Raw genomic sequence first — 15,301 nt, 5'->3', positions numbered from 1 at the left:
GCTCCGTTGTTGCTGATTAACCCGGCACAGTCATTTATTTGCTGCCACATTCACTGGAGAACCAGATGTTTATGAATTTGTTCAGCCTTTAAGAATATATCATTTCAAATTTGAAGCAGTTTTTTTAATTCTCTTTTTATTCCCTGAAGAAGTCAGCAGATACACAATTGCTCAAAAACAATAAATTGCGAACTGTTTTTTAATTTTGTAAACGAACAGACAGACGGAGCGAATATATAAAAATATTAAAAAATAGAAAGCACACGCACCAGGAAAAGAGAAAAACGGACAAAACAAAAAACTGATCTGGTTTAAAGCTTGAAAATGTGGAAAATAATCTGTATTTTCACAGTGAAACTTTTTCTGGAAATCTTTAAACATTTTTTTCGTGAAAAAAAGAAATGCTAAAAAAATGTTTCTTAAGAACATTCACAAAAAAATCTACCAAATTTCAGCGAATTTCACTGAATTTTTGTTTGGTTTTTTTTGTGAATGAATATTAGAAGTTTTACTGATATATGCGTAATCACTTTAGATATTTTTCAGGTTTTTTTTGGAAGATTTTTACTCATTTTTTAAAAATATTTACAAGAATTTTTTTGCCAACTTTGGAGGATTTTTTTTAAATGAAACTTTTAAGGGAAAATGAAGGAATTATTGTAATTTTCTTCCTGAAGATTTTGCAAATTTTCATAAATTTGGGGAATTTTTTTTTTTGCTGAATTCTTTAATTTTTTCAGACAAGGAAACTATACTTTTTGGTGCCCGTAAACAAAGACAACAGGAGGGTTAAGTGAGGATGTCCCAAAGAAATCCAGATATAAACTTAGTCCATGTTCCTGCCGTGATCTAAAGGTTGCATCGAGCCTATTTGGAATAAAACGGGGTCATAAGCCACCCAGCTGATTAGAGAATATGGCTCCACTTGCCCTGAGGATTTTTGAGGCATTTTTTACAACATTTCTGTGCATCCTGAGTGGGAACTAACCGGTTTGGCAGATAGCAGTCTGAGTCACCGGATGTCGTCTTTGGGTACAGGCCTGCCGTTTCCGTTTTTCTACTATCTGTGTTTTCAAAATCCACTTAACAACAACAACAACAACTTCCGAGCAGCAACCTACACGCTGAAAATGGCCCTTTTTACCAAGTGTTTGGATCATGCAGTAAGACAGGTCTGCCTGGCTCTGGTGAATTATCGATTTTAATGACGGCGCTCGCCTCCCTGCGTGCAAACGTTCCACCAAAACAGTCCCACTGTCGGTATTTTTACAGCAGCTCCTGTCACACTTTTTTTATTTTACTCACTGTGGGCTCATTTTTACCACAAGATAAAGTCCTGCACCTCTATGGAAACAGAACAAGCATGACTAGACAGAAAGAGAACTCGTCTTCTGTGCAGTAAGACGCAGTTAAAACTCCGTAAATCATCAAAAATGATCCAAACAAAAGCTGAATTTCTTGGTGTCATCATGTGCTCTGAGGTGTTGCCAACACTGGGGAACAAAAAGACCAACTCTGCCTACAAAACTTAATCTACTACTACATTTTTCATTAGTTTTTTTTCTCCTCGCTGTTCTTTGTAAACTGCAGTTGTTTTCATTTCACATTTTTACTCACTGTGGGCTCATTTTTTGCTCCAATGTAAAGTCCTGCAGCTCTATGGAACCAAAGCAACTATGACTAGAAGTAGAGAGAACTCAGAAATGTGTTTGACACAGTTATAAATCCACAAATCATTAAAAAATACAAAAATTAAAGTTGAATTTCTTTGATATTTATTTTGCAAAAAAAAAAACTGGCATCAACATGTGCAAGATTTTTTTTAATTGCCCCGCCGGCGTTATCACTGTAAAATAGTTTCTACTTTCTATTGATTTCTATTGTTTCTTTAAACAGAGCCTGCAGTTCATCCCAGTTTATCCGAATATTCCCTGAATTCTTGCCATGTGACTGCTGTTCACAGCTGAGACGTTTGAGCACAGACGTTTTAGTTTTTAACAGAGTCTGATTTGAGCAAACAATTTATTTTTGTTGAATTTTTAAAATGATACATCGAGAATAAATTGTAATAAATTGAATTTTCCTGATTTTATGCAATAATTTGGTTAATTTCCCCACAGGAATTACACTAAACCGATCATAGACAGTTAGATAGATTATAATCTGTGGAATTTTTCTCTTTCTGCACTTTCTAAATATGCAATATTGGTGATTTTAGATGACAATCCAGAGCTTTTTCCCTCCTGTTGAGGTGCAGTCAGACCGTTCTGCACATTGCCGGAGCGCATATTATTGTTCATTAGATTTGTTGACAGTAAGAAAATGCATCCTTCTTATTATTTCAGTCTGAAGTTGATAGAAGCTCCACACGGACGCTAATTAGGATTGTAGTTCTGTTTACAGTAAACATTTATTTACAGCAAACACTGAGTGAAGGAGGCCCCCGTTGCAGTTAGATAACGGTGCAGAAGTGATGACATGTTTGAAACAAAACAGCTGACAGCAACAAGCTTCAGATGATTATCTCTGTCTGTTATTGTGTCTTTGACTCAGGTGGCTTCATCGTGTTTTCTCTAATCTCCGTCTGATAAACACTTTTTCATTTTAACTGTAGTATTCAGGTCTGCCTTGTATAACATACTGACAGGGCCGGCCCTAGGACTTTGGTGGCCCTAAGCAAGATTTTTTTTGTGGCCCCAAAACATGCACAGGGCAACTACCAAATCACGTGCACAGCTTGTAATTGGGTTAAAACGCACATGCACATGATTAACAGCAAATATTTATTTTTTTAAAAATGTATCCCAGACAGGGACAAAATGCGAATCACACACTTATTGCGGTGTGGCCCCCTCTAGTGGATGTGGCTATAAACAACGGCATAGAGTGTTTATGCCAGCGGCTGGCCCTGCATACTGACATATTTTTTAATAGTAAACCAGCAGGGAGACAGTACGATGTGTTCAATGACGGCTCGCATCCACAGGTTATATTTTCAGAAGACATGCTTTAGCCATCGGCACAACCAGCTTTAGCCCTCGTGTCGACCCGTTTTAAGGTTTGAAAAGGTGGAAAAAATATGTATTTTCACAGTGAAACTTCTGATGTCCACATTTTAAACATTTTTGGGCAATTTTTGTTGGAAAAAAGAAATGTTAAAAATGTTTCTTAAGAGCATTCACTAAAAAAATCAACCAAAATCCAGCGAATTTCACTGGATTTTGGTTGATTTTTTTGTAAACATTCTTAAAGAAAATGTCAGAAGTTTAACCGATATATATGCAATCATTTTAGATATTTGTAAAATTTTTTGGAAGATTTTTACTCATTTTTTGAAAATATTTGCAAGAATCTTCTTGCTAAATTTGGGGGATTTTTTTTTTTTTTTAATTTAACTTTAAAGTTGAAACTTTGAAGGAATTATTGGAATTTTCTTCCTGAAAGTTTTGCAAATTTTCAGAAATTTGGGGAATTTCTTTGCTGATTTTTTTGGATTTTTTCAGACAAGGAAACAATATTTTTTGGTGTCCGTAAATGAGGACAACAGGAGGGTTGATATGGTGCTATTCTCTGCAAATTATGTAAGATTTTGATTTTCTTTTTTTCTTTTTTTTTTTGCTACAAACTGACATATAAGAGCCCGTTGTTGTGCGTATGCTAGCTGTATCTCCACATACACTGTTATAAGAAGGGATTTTTGAAAACTGTACGTCTGAAAAACCAGACGGCACAAAAACAATCCTGGGACAAACTGTTTCATCCACAAAAACTCCCACATCAGCTGCTAGACGAGCGGTTCAGCTGACCTGAGAGCAGCCACCGCCACGCTTCCCCGACCCTTTACGAACAGACGGATCAGCTCAGCTTCTCCTCCTTTGCCCTCGTTTCCCCTCTTCTTCTTCCACTCCAGTGCCAGCCTCCTCCTCCTCCTCCTCCTCCTCCTCTGCTTCACATCTTCCTCCTCCTCCTCTTCCTCCTTCTCAAGGCTGTTCAGCCACCGTGAGTCATCCTCACCTGGTGAATAATTAAAGTCTGAGACTCTCACTCCGTCTGGCCACGGAGAGTTGGTGGTAGAGGAGGAGGAGGGGAGGTGGAGTGATACCTTCGCTCAGCGTCGCCTGAGGGGGAGTGTTATGGGCAGGATTATGAGCAACAGCCATCCATCCATCCATCCCTCACACACACATTTGCTTTTCACCGTCCTGGAAACAACTCCCTCAGCCCTCGTTCACAACATGGCTGCCGTGTTTTTCCTGGAATACCCGACACGGAGGAGCAGTAATCGTCGCTGCCGTTCAGAGAGGACGGTTGCCTGATAGGTAGTAATTCCCACAAGCACGGAAGAAGCTTTGCAGGCACGTTTTGGCATCCAGTCTCTCCCCCAAAGATAAATGGATTAGCGCCACTTAAAACAGGGCAGCAGAGGTTGTTCAGCTTCCTGCTTGAGCGTAGAAACGGCAGCGTCGGGGAGTTTTGCCTCGCATCAGGTCGATCCTTTCACTGTGTGCCGCCCCACCGGACGAATATTACGTCAGCCACTCTTTCTGTTCGTTTGTTGAGGTAGCGCAACAACAGCGGTGTCCAACATGAGGCCCGTGGACCAAAAGCGGTCCTCCAGAGGGTCCAATCCGGCCCTCAGAGTGTAAAAATGACAGAGAAGACATTAACTGCAGATTGTAAATTAGTAAAACTATAAATTTAAAATCATTTCTAGACCATGACAAGTTGTTTTGATCATAAAGTAAAATACTAGATTGCTCTTTTGTCATTTTGTGTCTCATTTTTGTACTATTTTCTTGTTTTTGTTTTTTTTTGTCTTTTTATGTCTGGTTTTGATCGTTTGTCTCACGCCTTTGTCGTACTATATCATTCAGTTCCAGATACCTGTGACTAAATGTTGTCGCTTTGTGTCTCATTTTTATAATGTTTTGTCTTGTTTTTGTTGAGGTTTTTTTTTGTCTGTTTTCTTTTTTGTTTGTCTCATGTTTTGTCGTTTTGTTTCCTGTTTGTCTCGATTATGTTTTTTGTGATTTTTTTGTTATTTTTGTTGTTCATTTTTGTCCAATATTTTTACATTTGTCCCATTTTTGTCATTTTGTGTCTCATTTTTGTACTATTTTCTTGTTTTTGTTGGGTTTTTTTGTCTTTTTATGTCTGGTTTTGATCGTTTGTCTCACGCCTTTGTCGTTTTGTGTTTCCTTTTTGTCTTGCTTGTGTTTTTTTGTCTCATTTTTGTCATTTTTGTTTTGCTTTATTCATTGTTTTGAGTATCATTTCTGTCATTTTGTTTCTTGCTTTTGTCATTTTAATATCTCGTTTGGGTCCATTTTTTCATTACTTTGTAACTTTTTTAGTCAAATTTTTAGTTTTTTTTTATTATTTTGTGTCAATTCCCATTTTTTTGTCATTTTGTCTCATTTTTATAATATTTTGTCTTTTTTGTTGTTTTTTTGTCAGACTTTTGTCATTTTGATCATAAAGTAAAATACTATATCATTCAGTTCCAGATACTTGTGACTAAATCTTGTCGCTTTGTGTCTCATTTTTATAATGTTTGTCTTGTTTTTGTTGTTTTTTTGTCTGTTTTCTTTTTTGTTTGTCTCGATTATGTTTTTTGTGATTTTTTTTTATTTTTGTCGTTCATTTTTATCCATTTTTTGTTGCTTTGTAGCTTTTTGTCCAATATTTTCTCTCTTTTGTTTAGTTTCATGTCATTTGTCCTATTTTTGTCATTTTGCGTCTCATTTTTGTAATATTTTTTGTCTTGTTTTTGTTGTCTTTTCTTACCCCGGCCTGCAGCTGACACACAGATTAGCTGTGAAAATGCAGCACTAGCCAGAGTAAACGCAGCTCTACATCTGTTTGTACTTTCTGCTGATCGTATAAGTCCGAATATTCTCGACGCGATTCATTTCTTCTCATTGGGCGATTATGATTAGCATTCCTGCAAAAGAGTCATGCTTGCAGCAGCACTTTGGAGCGCTACACGAGACTACATTTAGAGCAATATCAGCTCATTATATTATGTAGCCGTGCTCTTAATCAGCACACCGGAGTCATTTGCAATAAGACATACAGCTCTAATGCAGCGCTCACTCTGCTGATTTATTCCACCTGCACACGGCGGAGAAATTTATGCCAGCACAGAGAAATCCTGCACACTCTCACCGCCTCATCCCGTCAGTCTAATGTATCGTACATATTTCCTGCAGCACAGCTCTGACTCATAGCACGCTGCAGAGTGTGAAATGAACCACAGCACCTTCTATCATCTGTCCAGCCGCTATTTCTCGCCGCACGCTGCAGGATTCTGATCAAAGCTCGCCTCAGAGACTGATTTTATTGTGCGCTCTTTCTCAAAATGTGGGTTTCTTTTCTTGTGCTCAGGCAGGGGTGTCCAACATGAGGCCCGTGGTCCAAAAGCGGTCCTCCAGAGGGTCCAATCCGGCCCTCAGAGTGTAAAAATTCCAGAGAAGACATTAACTGCAGATTGTAAATTAGCAAAACTATAAATTTAAAATCATTTCTAGACCATGACAAGTTGTTTTCATCATAAAGTCAAATACTGGATTGTTCTTTTGTCGTTTTATGCTTGATTTTTGTAATGTTTTCTCGTTTTTGTTGTTTTTTTGTCTGACTTCTGTCGTTTGTCATGTTTTTGTCATTTTCTTTCTTGTTTTGTGTTTCCCTTTTGTCTCACTTGTGTTTTTTGTCTCCTTTTGTTTCATATTGTTACGTTTTGTGTATCATTTGTGGCGTTTTTTTTGTCTCGCTTGTGTTGTTTGTCTAGTTTTTGTCATTTTGTTTCTCGCTTTTGTCATTTTTGGTGCCAGTGGTGTCATTTTTCTGTCTTGTTTTTGCTGTTTGTCCATTTTTTTGTCACCATCTTTTTTGTCTCTTTTTATTTTATTACTTTTTGTTTTGTTTCTCATTTTTATCTTTTATGTTTCCTTATTGTCTCGCTTGTGTTTTTTTCTTATTTTTGTCATTTTGTGTCTCATTTTTCTCATATTTTGTCTTGTTTTTGTTGTTTTTGGTCTTTTTTCTTTGATTTCTGTCGTTTGTCTCATTTTTTTGTCATTTTGTTTCCCGTTTTATGTTTCCTTATTGTCTCGCTTTTGTTTTTTGTCTTATTTTTGTCATTTTGTGTCTCATTTTTCTAATATTTTGTCTTGTTTTTGTTGTTTTTGGTCTTTTTTTGTTTGATTTCTGTCGTTTGTCTCATGTTTTTGTCATTTTGTGTTTCCTTTTTTGTCTAATTTTTGCCGTTTTGTGTTTTGCTTTATTCGTATTTTCTGTATCATTTGTGTCGTTTTGTGTTTTTTTTTTTTGTAATTTTGTTTCTCGCTTTGTTTAACGTATTATTTATTTATTCACCTATTATTTATCGGTTATGATGCTCTGATTTTACTGATCGCTGGAGATCAAACTGGGCTGAATGTGGCCCCTGAATGACACCCCTCTTCTAAAGCGCTGCTGTCGGTTCACGTGCACAATAGAGTCTGGACTTGAGGTCGAATTACTACCAGAACTGGATTCAATTACTTCTATGGGGATTGATTGATCTTGCCCGGTACATCGGAGCCAATTAGATTCTCCCAAAAGTGCAAACCTTTCCCCGACTTCCCCTCCAGACACGCCGAGAAATCCGCTCAATGTAATGCAAAGGATTTCAATTAGTAATCGACCCTGGTCTGGTGGTTCCCCTTATTTCTGACATCACAGGGTACTGATGCTGTTGTTGCTTGCTGTGTTGTTGTTGTTGTTTTTTAAGCTGCACCTTGCCCTGCTGCTCCGGCACGCTGCACACTGCTGCCAGTTTCCATTCCCGTCCTCGCTGCCTTTTCCTCTCTCATCACTCTCTTTCTCTCTCTCTCTCTCTCTCTCTCTGTCTTCTGCTTGCCGTTCGTCCCTCAGCTTCTGCAAATAACACCCATGCCTGGCAATCCCAGTCACGTAAGTTACTTCAACTTTCATTTGTTGCATCAGGCGGCATGTTTCTCTGCTCACAGTCGCCTCACACGCTCTACATGTCGTTAGTTAAGCAGTCTCGCCGGCAGAAAGCGTTTGGATTATTCACTCACACATTTCAAATCGGGCCTAATTGGCCAGATGCTGGTGGAACATTTAAAGAGACGACACACCCGGCAGAGGAGAGCATGTGTTCTTTTTATTCTCACAGCTCAGATCAGTTTAGAAAGACGAGGCCCAGGAGATGACACCCAGAAGCAGCAGACTGAATTTTACACTGGCTTCAGAAGTTCATACCAGATTCATTTTAGCCTCATTAGTCTTTAATGGTCCATATGTTCTGCTGAAAAGATGCCCAACCTCTGGAGGACTTCAGTTTAATGACTCCCCCTAGTGAGTAAAACCAACAGCCAGCAGTGGCGCTTAAAAGTAGTCGCTCCCTTGACTTTCTGAAGAATCTCTTCCACAACAGGATGAACTTAAAGCACACCTAGTTTGATTGTTTGGTTGTAAAACGTTGGACAGAAATCAAAGTAGGGACGCTTTAGAGGAATATGACTGTAAAACTGGTCATCTCATGTGAACTATTTGAGCTAAGTTTTTCTGTTTTTAGTGTTAAAACAAATATCTTCCTCCTCCTTCAGCTTTATTTTCTGCACGTACATGTGATCTTCTTTCAAAAAAATTACATTTATTAATTTTATTTATGCTTTATTTGAGTTGGAGGTTTTGATTTTTAGCCTTAAAATCAACTTAAATGCACAAGTAACTTTGGAAAAGATCAAATAGGTGATGAGTACTGCCCCATAGTGGTGCATTTCTAACTTTAATACGAATTAGAAATGTTGACTCGTAGCCTTAAAATCAACATTATGACACAAATTTAAAGTGCAAACATCGAATCTGTCATGTATTTACTGCAAACAGTGGTTCAGTGTCAAATTGAATGCTGCTAACTGACCAGTGCCCCTTATTTTTAATGTATATGCACCTGTATCTACACACTATTTCTGAGGTTTTTTACTTGTATCTAACCATCTATCTGCTATTGTCAAAGAAAATGAATGCAAGCATATAAATGTCACTTATAATTGCAACACCACTAACAAATTCTCTCGTTTTTTTGCCTCTATTAGTGCGTTTTGCACCCTATCGGCCTCAAGACATCGCCCTCAAGCCTCTGCTGTTCGAGGTGCCCAGCATCACCATGGACTCCGTCTTCACCGGTCGCGAGTGGCTCTTCCAGGAGATCGACGCCCACCTCAACAGCCCCAACTCCGGCACCAACCAGGGCGTCGTGGTCGTCGGCAACATCGGCTTCGGCAAGACGGCCATCATCTCCCGCCTGGTGGCGCTGAGCTGCCACGGCACCCGGATGAGACAGATCGCCTCGGACAGCCCTCAAGCCTCGCCGAAACGTAAGTGACCTAAAATACCGTCTGCAAGCTTCACACTGCAAAAACTCCAAATCTCACCAAGTCTGTTTGTCTTACGTTTAGTCAAAATGTCACATCCCACTTGATTTAAGATAAATTCACTTAACGAGACATTTCAGCAGATGGAGGGACTTGTTTTAAGACAATTAAATATCTTGTTAAGTCAAACAATTTTGAAATTATCTTGTTTTAACCCTCCTGTCGTCCTGCAGGTCAAATTGGCTCATTTTAAAGTTTAAAAATGTGAAAAATATATCTATTTTCACAGTGAAAACTTCCACATTTTCAACATTTTTTGGTGGGAAAAAAAGCCATGTTAAAAACTGTTTCTTTCAGAACATTCAGGAAAAAACAACCAAAATCCAGAAATATTCACTGGATTTTGGTTGATTTTTTTTCCCCGAATGTTCTGAAAGAAAATATTAAAAGTTTTACTTACATATGGAATCACTTGTACTTTTTTCTAGGATTTTGTTTTTGGAAGGTTTTTATTCATTGTTTGAAAATATTTACAGTTTTTTAGATTTTTTTTTTTATTTTTTAAATTTTTGTTTCTTGCCAAATTTGGGGGTTTTATTTCTGATTTTTATAAAACTTTTAAGGGAAACTTTTAAGGACTTTTCTTCCTGAAGGTTTTGTAATTTTTTATAAATTTGGGAATTTTTTGCTGATTTTTTTTTTATTTTTTTTAGACAAAGAAACAATATTTTTTGGTGCTCGTACATGAAGACAACAGGAGGGTTATGACACCTAAGCTGAACAATCCTGGTAAAAAAAAGAGCTTAAAATAAGTTTTCCCAGCTAATTTTAAGACCTCAGTATTCTAAATATATCGTATTTCAAGAAATCTTATCAATCCGTTTTTCACCTGTTCTATTGGCAGATTTTTTCACATATTCCAAGGTAAAAATTCTTTGAAATAAGTTTTTTTTTCTTGTTTTGAGAGGGGCATTTTTCCAGTGTTTGAGGATAACTGTGTCGGAGAATGTCATCAGGTTGTGCTGGAGCTGCTCCTCAGTGTTTCTGTCTCGTGTCCAGATGGAGAGGGGCTTCCTCTCACCCAACCCCAGCCCACGCACGGCACCCTGGGAGGAGGCAGCTGTCCCGGGACCCCTGAGATGAGGCGACGTCAGGAGGAGGCCATGAGGAGGCTGGCGTCTCAGGTAACAGACAGACACACATTTACATTTCAGCTTCTGATTTACAGACTGAACTCCCTCAGGAAACTGGGTCGAACATTCGTGTCTGAACGTCGTGGCTGATCGGTGCGTTTCGGACTCCGTCTCCTCCCATCGCCTGCTTTTACGCATGCAAATGATCTATTTTTCAGCCATTTGCTCAAAAATAAGTGTGCTTCTGGTGATTATAGCGTGAGATCTTCAGCTCTTGTTTGATTGCCGTGTATTAAGGGAAGATAAGTGCTCAGGCCTACACCACTTATGAGCATTTCTACCTTCCCACACCTCCGTTTCCTCCTGTTTTTCTTTCACAGCTGCATGAAATTTTAAAAGATCTATTTTCAAATATGTTGTCAGGGGAATTCAAACTGTACTGTTCTGTCAGCTCTGGCAGAGTAGTAACCCTCCTGTTGTCTTTATTTACGGCACCAAAAATATTGTTTTCTTTTCTGAAAAAGATCCAAAAATTCAGCAAAAAAAATTCCAAATTTCAGAAAATTTTTAAAACCTTCAGGAAGAAAATTCCAATAATTCCTTAAAAGTTTCCCTTAAAAGTTTTATCCTCAAAAATCCCCCAAATGTGGCGAGAAAATTCTTAGAAATAATTTCAAAAAATTAGTAAACTTTTCCAAAAAAAATCCTAAAAAGACCTAAAGTGATTCCATATAAACTTCTAATATTTTATTTAAGAACATTCACAAAAAATCAACCAAAATCCAGCGAAATTCACTGGATTTTGGTTGATTTTTTTTGTGAATGTGCTTAAGAAACATTTTTAACATTTCTTTTTTTTTCCACAAAAAAAATTTCCAAAAATGTTCAAATGTGGACATCAGAAGTTCCACTGTGAAACATATATTTATTTCCACATTTCAAACTTTAAAACGGGTCAGTTTGACCCGCAGGACGACACGAGGGTTAAAAGAAACTACTGTTGCGTTGCTAAAGCGGTCGTTTTAGCGCAGTAGTAAATTGTGTGTTTGCGGTTATTTCAAAGCCTCCGTCCATCTGTAATCGAATACAACTGCCAGATCATTTTAAACGGTGATGATGATCCACTTTCAGACTTATTAAAGAAAAGCTTCACCTGTGAGCTTTGTCCCGAGGTGTTAGGATTCAAAACAGGTGGAGATGAGTTTTATCTTTTTACAACATTCGGTTTCTGCGCAGCCCTCTGCTTTCTAAACATATGAGTATGTAGTTGGTCTTCTTACCTGCCTGAATGTGTCTCTCCTTCTTTTGAATTCTTTTTTTTTCCTTCACTTCTTCCCGGTTGCACCTCGGTCCCCCTCCCCTGCTGCTTAGCCATCTGCATCCCCCGTCCCAGCCTGATGCATTATGCAGATGTGTTTAAAAAAGAAAAAAACAACTTTGCCAGGGAGCCTTATGAAATATTTATACCTGCAGAAAGCCATTTCCCAGCCAGGCTATTAGATCTTGTTAACTCTGTGCATTAATAATTGAGCTCACTCCCTTTTTCACCCCTTTTGTTTTAAAGCCCTTTTATTCCGTTGTGACCAAAAATTAGCATTCCATTTTGATTAGTCTTTTTTTTTTTTCCCCTCGCTGGCCTCTGATCGCCTCTGAAAATTCAAACTCTTTGTGATCTCGGTCGCACCTGCTGCTGCCGTTTAGTCGACTACCGCCCTCCGCTGCTTCCTGTGTCGCTGCTCGTCCACACGGAGACGTTTCCTTCGTTCGTTCATTCATTCATTCATTTCATTTAATCATTTATCTGATCATGTTGCAAGTGCGTAGCTGTGAAATATGACAGGTTAACACTTGACTCCTTCGTGCCACAGTCATCTCACACATGCATGAGCTAACTCCGGATCGGGCTCTCTTGGCAGCCGGAAGCGATGAATTATTAATGGCTCAAACCGTACAGCGAAACGAGAAGTATTATGTTTCATTATTCTGCAATCATCCACCATGAAGTCGACTCAATCCCAAATGAGTTGTAGCTGTAGTAGAACGCCGGGAAAACAGGCTCTGAGCCCACAGAGCACTGAGAAAGTGTTATTTCTAAAAAGTGTGTCGCCTGCACCCCTGATGCTCCCTGATGCTGATGTTTAATCAGTTTTCAGGCTTGGTCAGGGTTCAGAGCAGCAGCAGAGGGCCGGTAGAAGTGTCCATCTTCCCTCGAAGTGACCCAGTCTTCTCCCAACTCTCTGTCGCCCCCAGGTGGTGGCGTACCATTACTGCCAGGCCGATAACGCCTACACCTGCCTGGTGCCGGAGTTTGTGCACAACGTGGCGGCGCTGTTGTGCCGCTCGCCGCACCTGGTGGCCTACAGGGAGCAGCTGCTGAGGGAGCCACACCTGCAGAGCATCCTGAGCCTCAGATCCTGCGTTCAGGACCCCCTGGCTTCCTTCAGGAGGGGCGTCCTCGAGCCCCTGGATGCACTTTACAAAGGTAGTAGCTGAGCAGTCTGGGAGTTTTCTTTTTAAGACCATATAAAGTCCTGCACCTCTATAGGAAAAGCACAGCCGCAGCTAGAAGTAAAAAGGCGTTTGTTTTGTACGAAAAAGTCATAAATCAGGAGTGTGAAACTTATCTTAGTTCAGTCCAGTTTGATTTCAACTGGACCAGGCTGCACAGTAGAGTAGTGGTTAGCACTTTTTCCTTGCAGCAAGAAGATCCCCGGTTCAAATCCCGGCCTGGGATCTTTCTGCATGGAGTTTGCATGTTCTCCCTGTGCATGCGTGGGTTTTCTCCGGGTACTCCGGCTTCCTCCCACAGTCCAAAAATATGCTGAGGTTAATTGGTTACTCTAAATTGTCCGTAGGTGTGAATGTGAGTGTGATTGTGTGTCTGTATATGTAGCCCTGTGACAGACTGGTGACCTGTCCAGGGTGTCCCCTGCCTTCACCCGAGTCAGCTGGGATAGACTCCTGCACCTTGCCCTAGTGAGGATAAAGTGGTGTATAGAGGATGGATGGATGGATGGATGGATGGCTGGACCGCACCAGTAAAATCACATCATAACAACCAATAAACACCCACAACTCCAAATGTTTCCTTTGTTTTAGTGCAAAAAGGTGCATTCTGAAATATTCACGTTCACTGAACTATTTACAAAACATCATGAACAACCTGAACTTAAGAAAAATGAATTCAATTTCATCCACATTCAGCCTCAGTTTATCATTTCCACATGACAACTTACAGATCAGAGTGTCTACAAAGGAACACAACATTTAGTCACTAAATTCAGCAACTGAAAAGTCAAAAATGAGAAACATAAAAATGAACCTAAAACGAGAAACAAATGAAACCAAAAAATGAAGACTAACACACAAAAACAACCAATAGAGACCCAAAAATTTTACAAAAAAGTTTACAAAGGCCGACAAAAATGCACAAAACAATGAAATAAAGCCAAAACACTAAACTGACAAAATGAGAGACAAAAACCAAGCGAGGTAAAAGGAAACAAATTGAACAAAAGATGAAGAAACAAACGAACAAAAACATGAGACAAGCGTCAAAAATCAGACAACAAACACGACAAAATATTACAAAAATGTGACGTAAAACGACAAAGTTACAAAGTGACAAAAAAATCGACAGACGCAAACGAGACAAAAAAAATGACAAAAGCGTTAAATAAAATGACCAAAAACTAGACAAGTGAGACAAAAAGGACACAAAACGACAAAAACAAGACAAAAAGAAAACGTAACAACAAAAAGAGAAACAAAACAACTAAAGTCAGACAAAAAAAAAAAAAAAAAAAAAAAAAAAAAAAAAAAAAAAAAAAAAAAAAAAAAAAAAAAAAACAAAACAAGACAAAATATTACAAAAAAATGAGACATAAAATGACCAAAGAACAATCAGTATTTTACTTTCTGATCCAAACACTTGTCATGGTCTAGAAATTATTTTAGATTTATAGTTTTACTAATTTACAATCTGCAGTTAATGTCTTCTCTGTAATTTTTCTGGAGGACTACTTTTGGCCCACTCTGCATGTTTGACACCCTTGCCATAAACAGTCAGTTCTCGCTCACTAATTTATTGCGTAATCAGAAACAATTTTAGAGTATTTGTGTTGAATTATGTCCATTTCATCCAACTTTATGCTTCAGTACAATCAGAGCAACTTATAGCACTTTCTGCTCTTTGTGTTTCTCACCAAAGTGCATTTTTAAAAAGTGAATCAGTGATTTCCAACCATTTTTGATTTTCACTTTGAGTCATAAAACAAGCTGGAGTTTCCTGTCACGTTACACAAATAGTTCAGAGTTCCCTCTAAACTTCTCAGCTCGTTAAATTTTAAGCAACCGATTTAAGACCAAGAGAGGTAAGATATTCAGCATAACCTTGCAAAAATCAGAATTAGAGAAATATCCTGAGTTTGTTTGTTGTTTTTCCTTTTCTTTCCATATTAAAACCGTCTTCACAGCTTCTCTGCTCCTCGTTTTATTGGATAACCTTCATTCATTTGCTTCCGTTGGGTGTGAGTATGATCGTGGTGATTAAAGTCAAACACCAGATTTTTAAATCGATGGCCCTTTCAGAAGTATTTATCTTATTTATTCTTTGACTCCAGACCTTGGTTGGTTGACAATTAGTCGCCCTCACAGGATGAATCCGTCTTACACCTCTTAGTTTATTAAAGCCAAGCTGATTCTTCATGCATATAGTGTTATCCTGGGTTTTATGGCATAAAATACTGATGGAAAACTAAAATGATTATGAATGAGTTTATT

General features: G+C 38.5%; 1 protein-coding gene across 1 annotated transcript in view; it reads left to right on the top strand.

Moving 5' to 3' along the window:
- Positions 1-15,301, top strand: part of tanc2b (tetratricopeptide repeat, ankyrin repeat and coiled-coil containing 2b) — a 157,492-nt gene that overhangs the window by 115,661 nt on the left and 26,530 nt on the right. The window contains 3 exon segments of the mRNA XM_051939743.1: positions 9,108-9,389; positions 10,446-10,570; positions 12,770-13,001. Coding sequence (XP_051795703.1) covers positions 9,108-9,389; positions 10,446-10,570; positions 12,770-13,001 — 639 coding nt within the window.

This window comes from Acanthochromis polyacanthus, chromosome 19 (assembly GCF_021347895.1).
Source record: "Acanthochromis polyacanthus isolate Apoly-LR-REF ecotype Palm Island chromosome 19, KAUST_Apoly_ChrSc, whole genome shotgun sequence".
NCBI classification, from domain to species: Eukaryota; Metazoa; Chordata; class Actinopteri; family Pomacentridae; genus Acanthochromis; species Acanthochromis polyacanthus.
The sequence above is the reverse complement of the archived record's forward strand: the minus strand, read 5'-3'. Positions and strand labels throughout refer to the sequence as shown.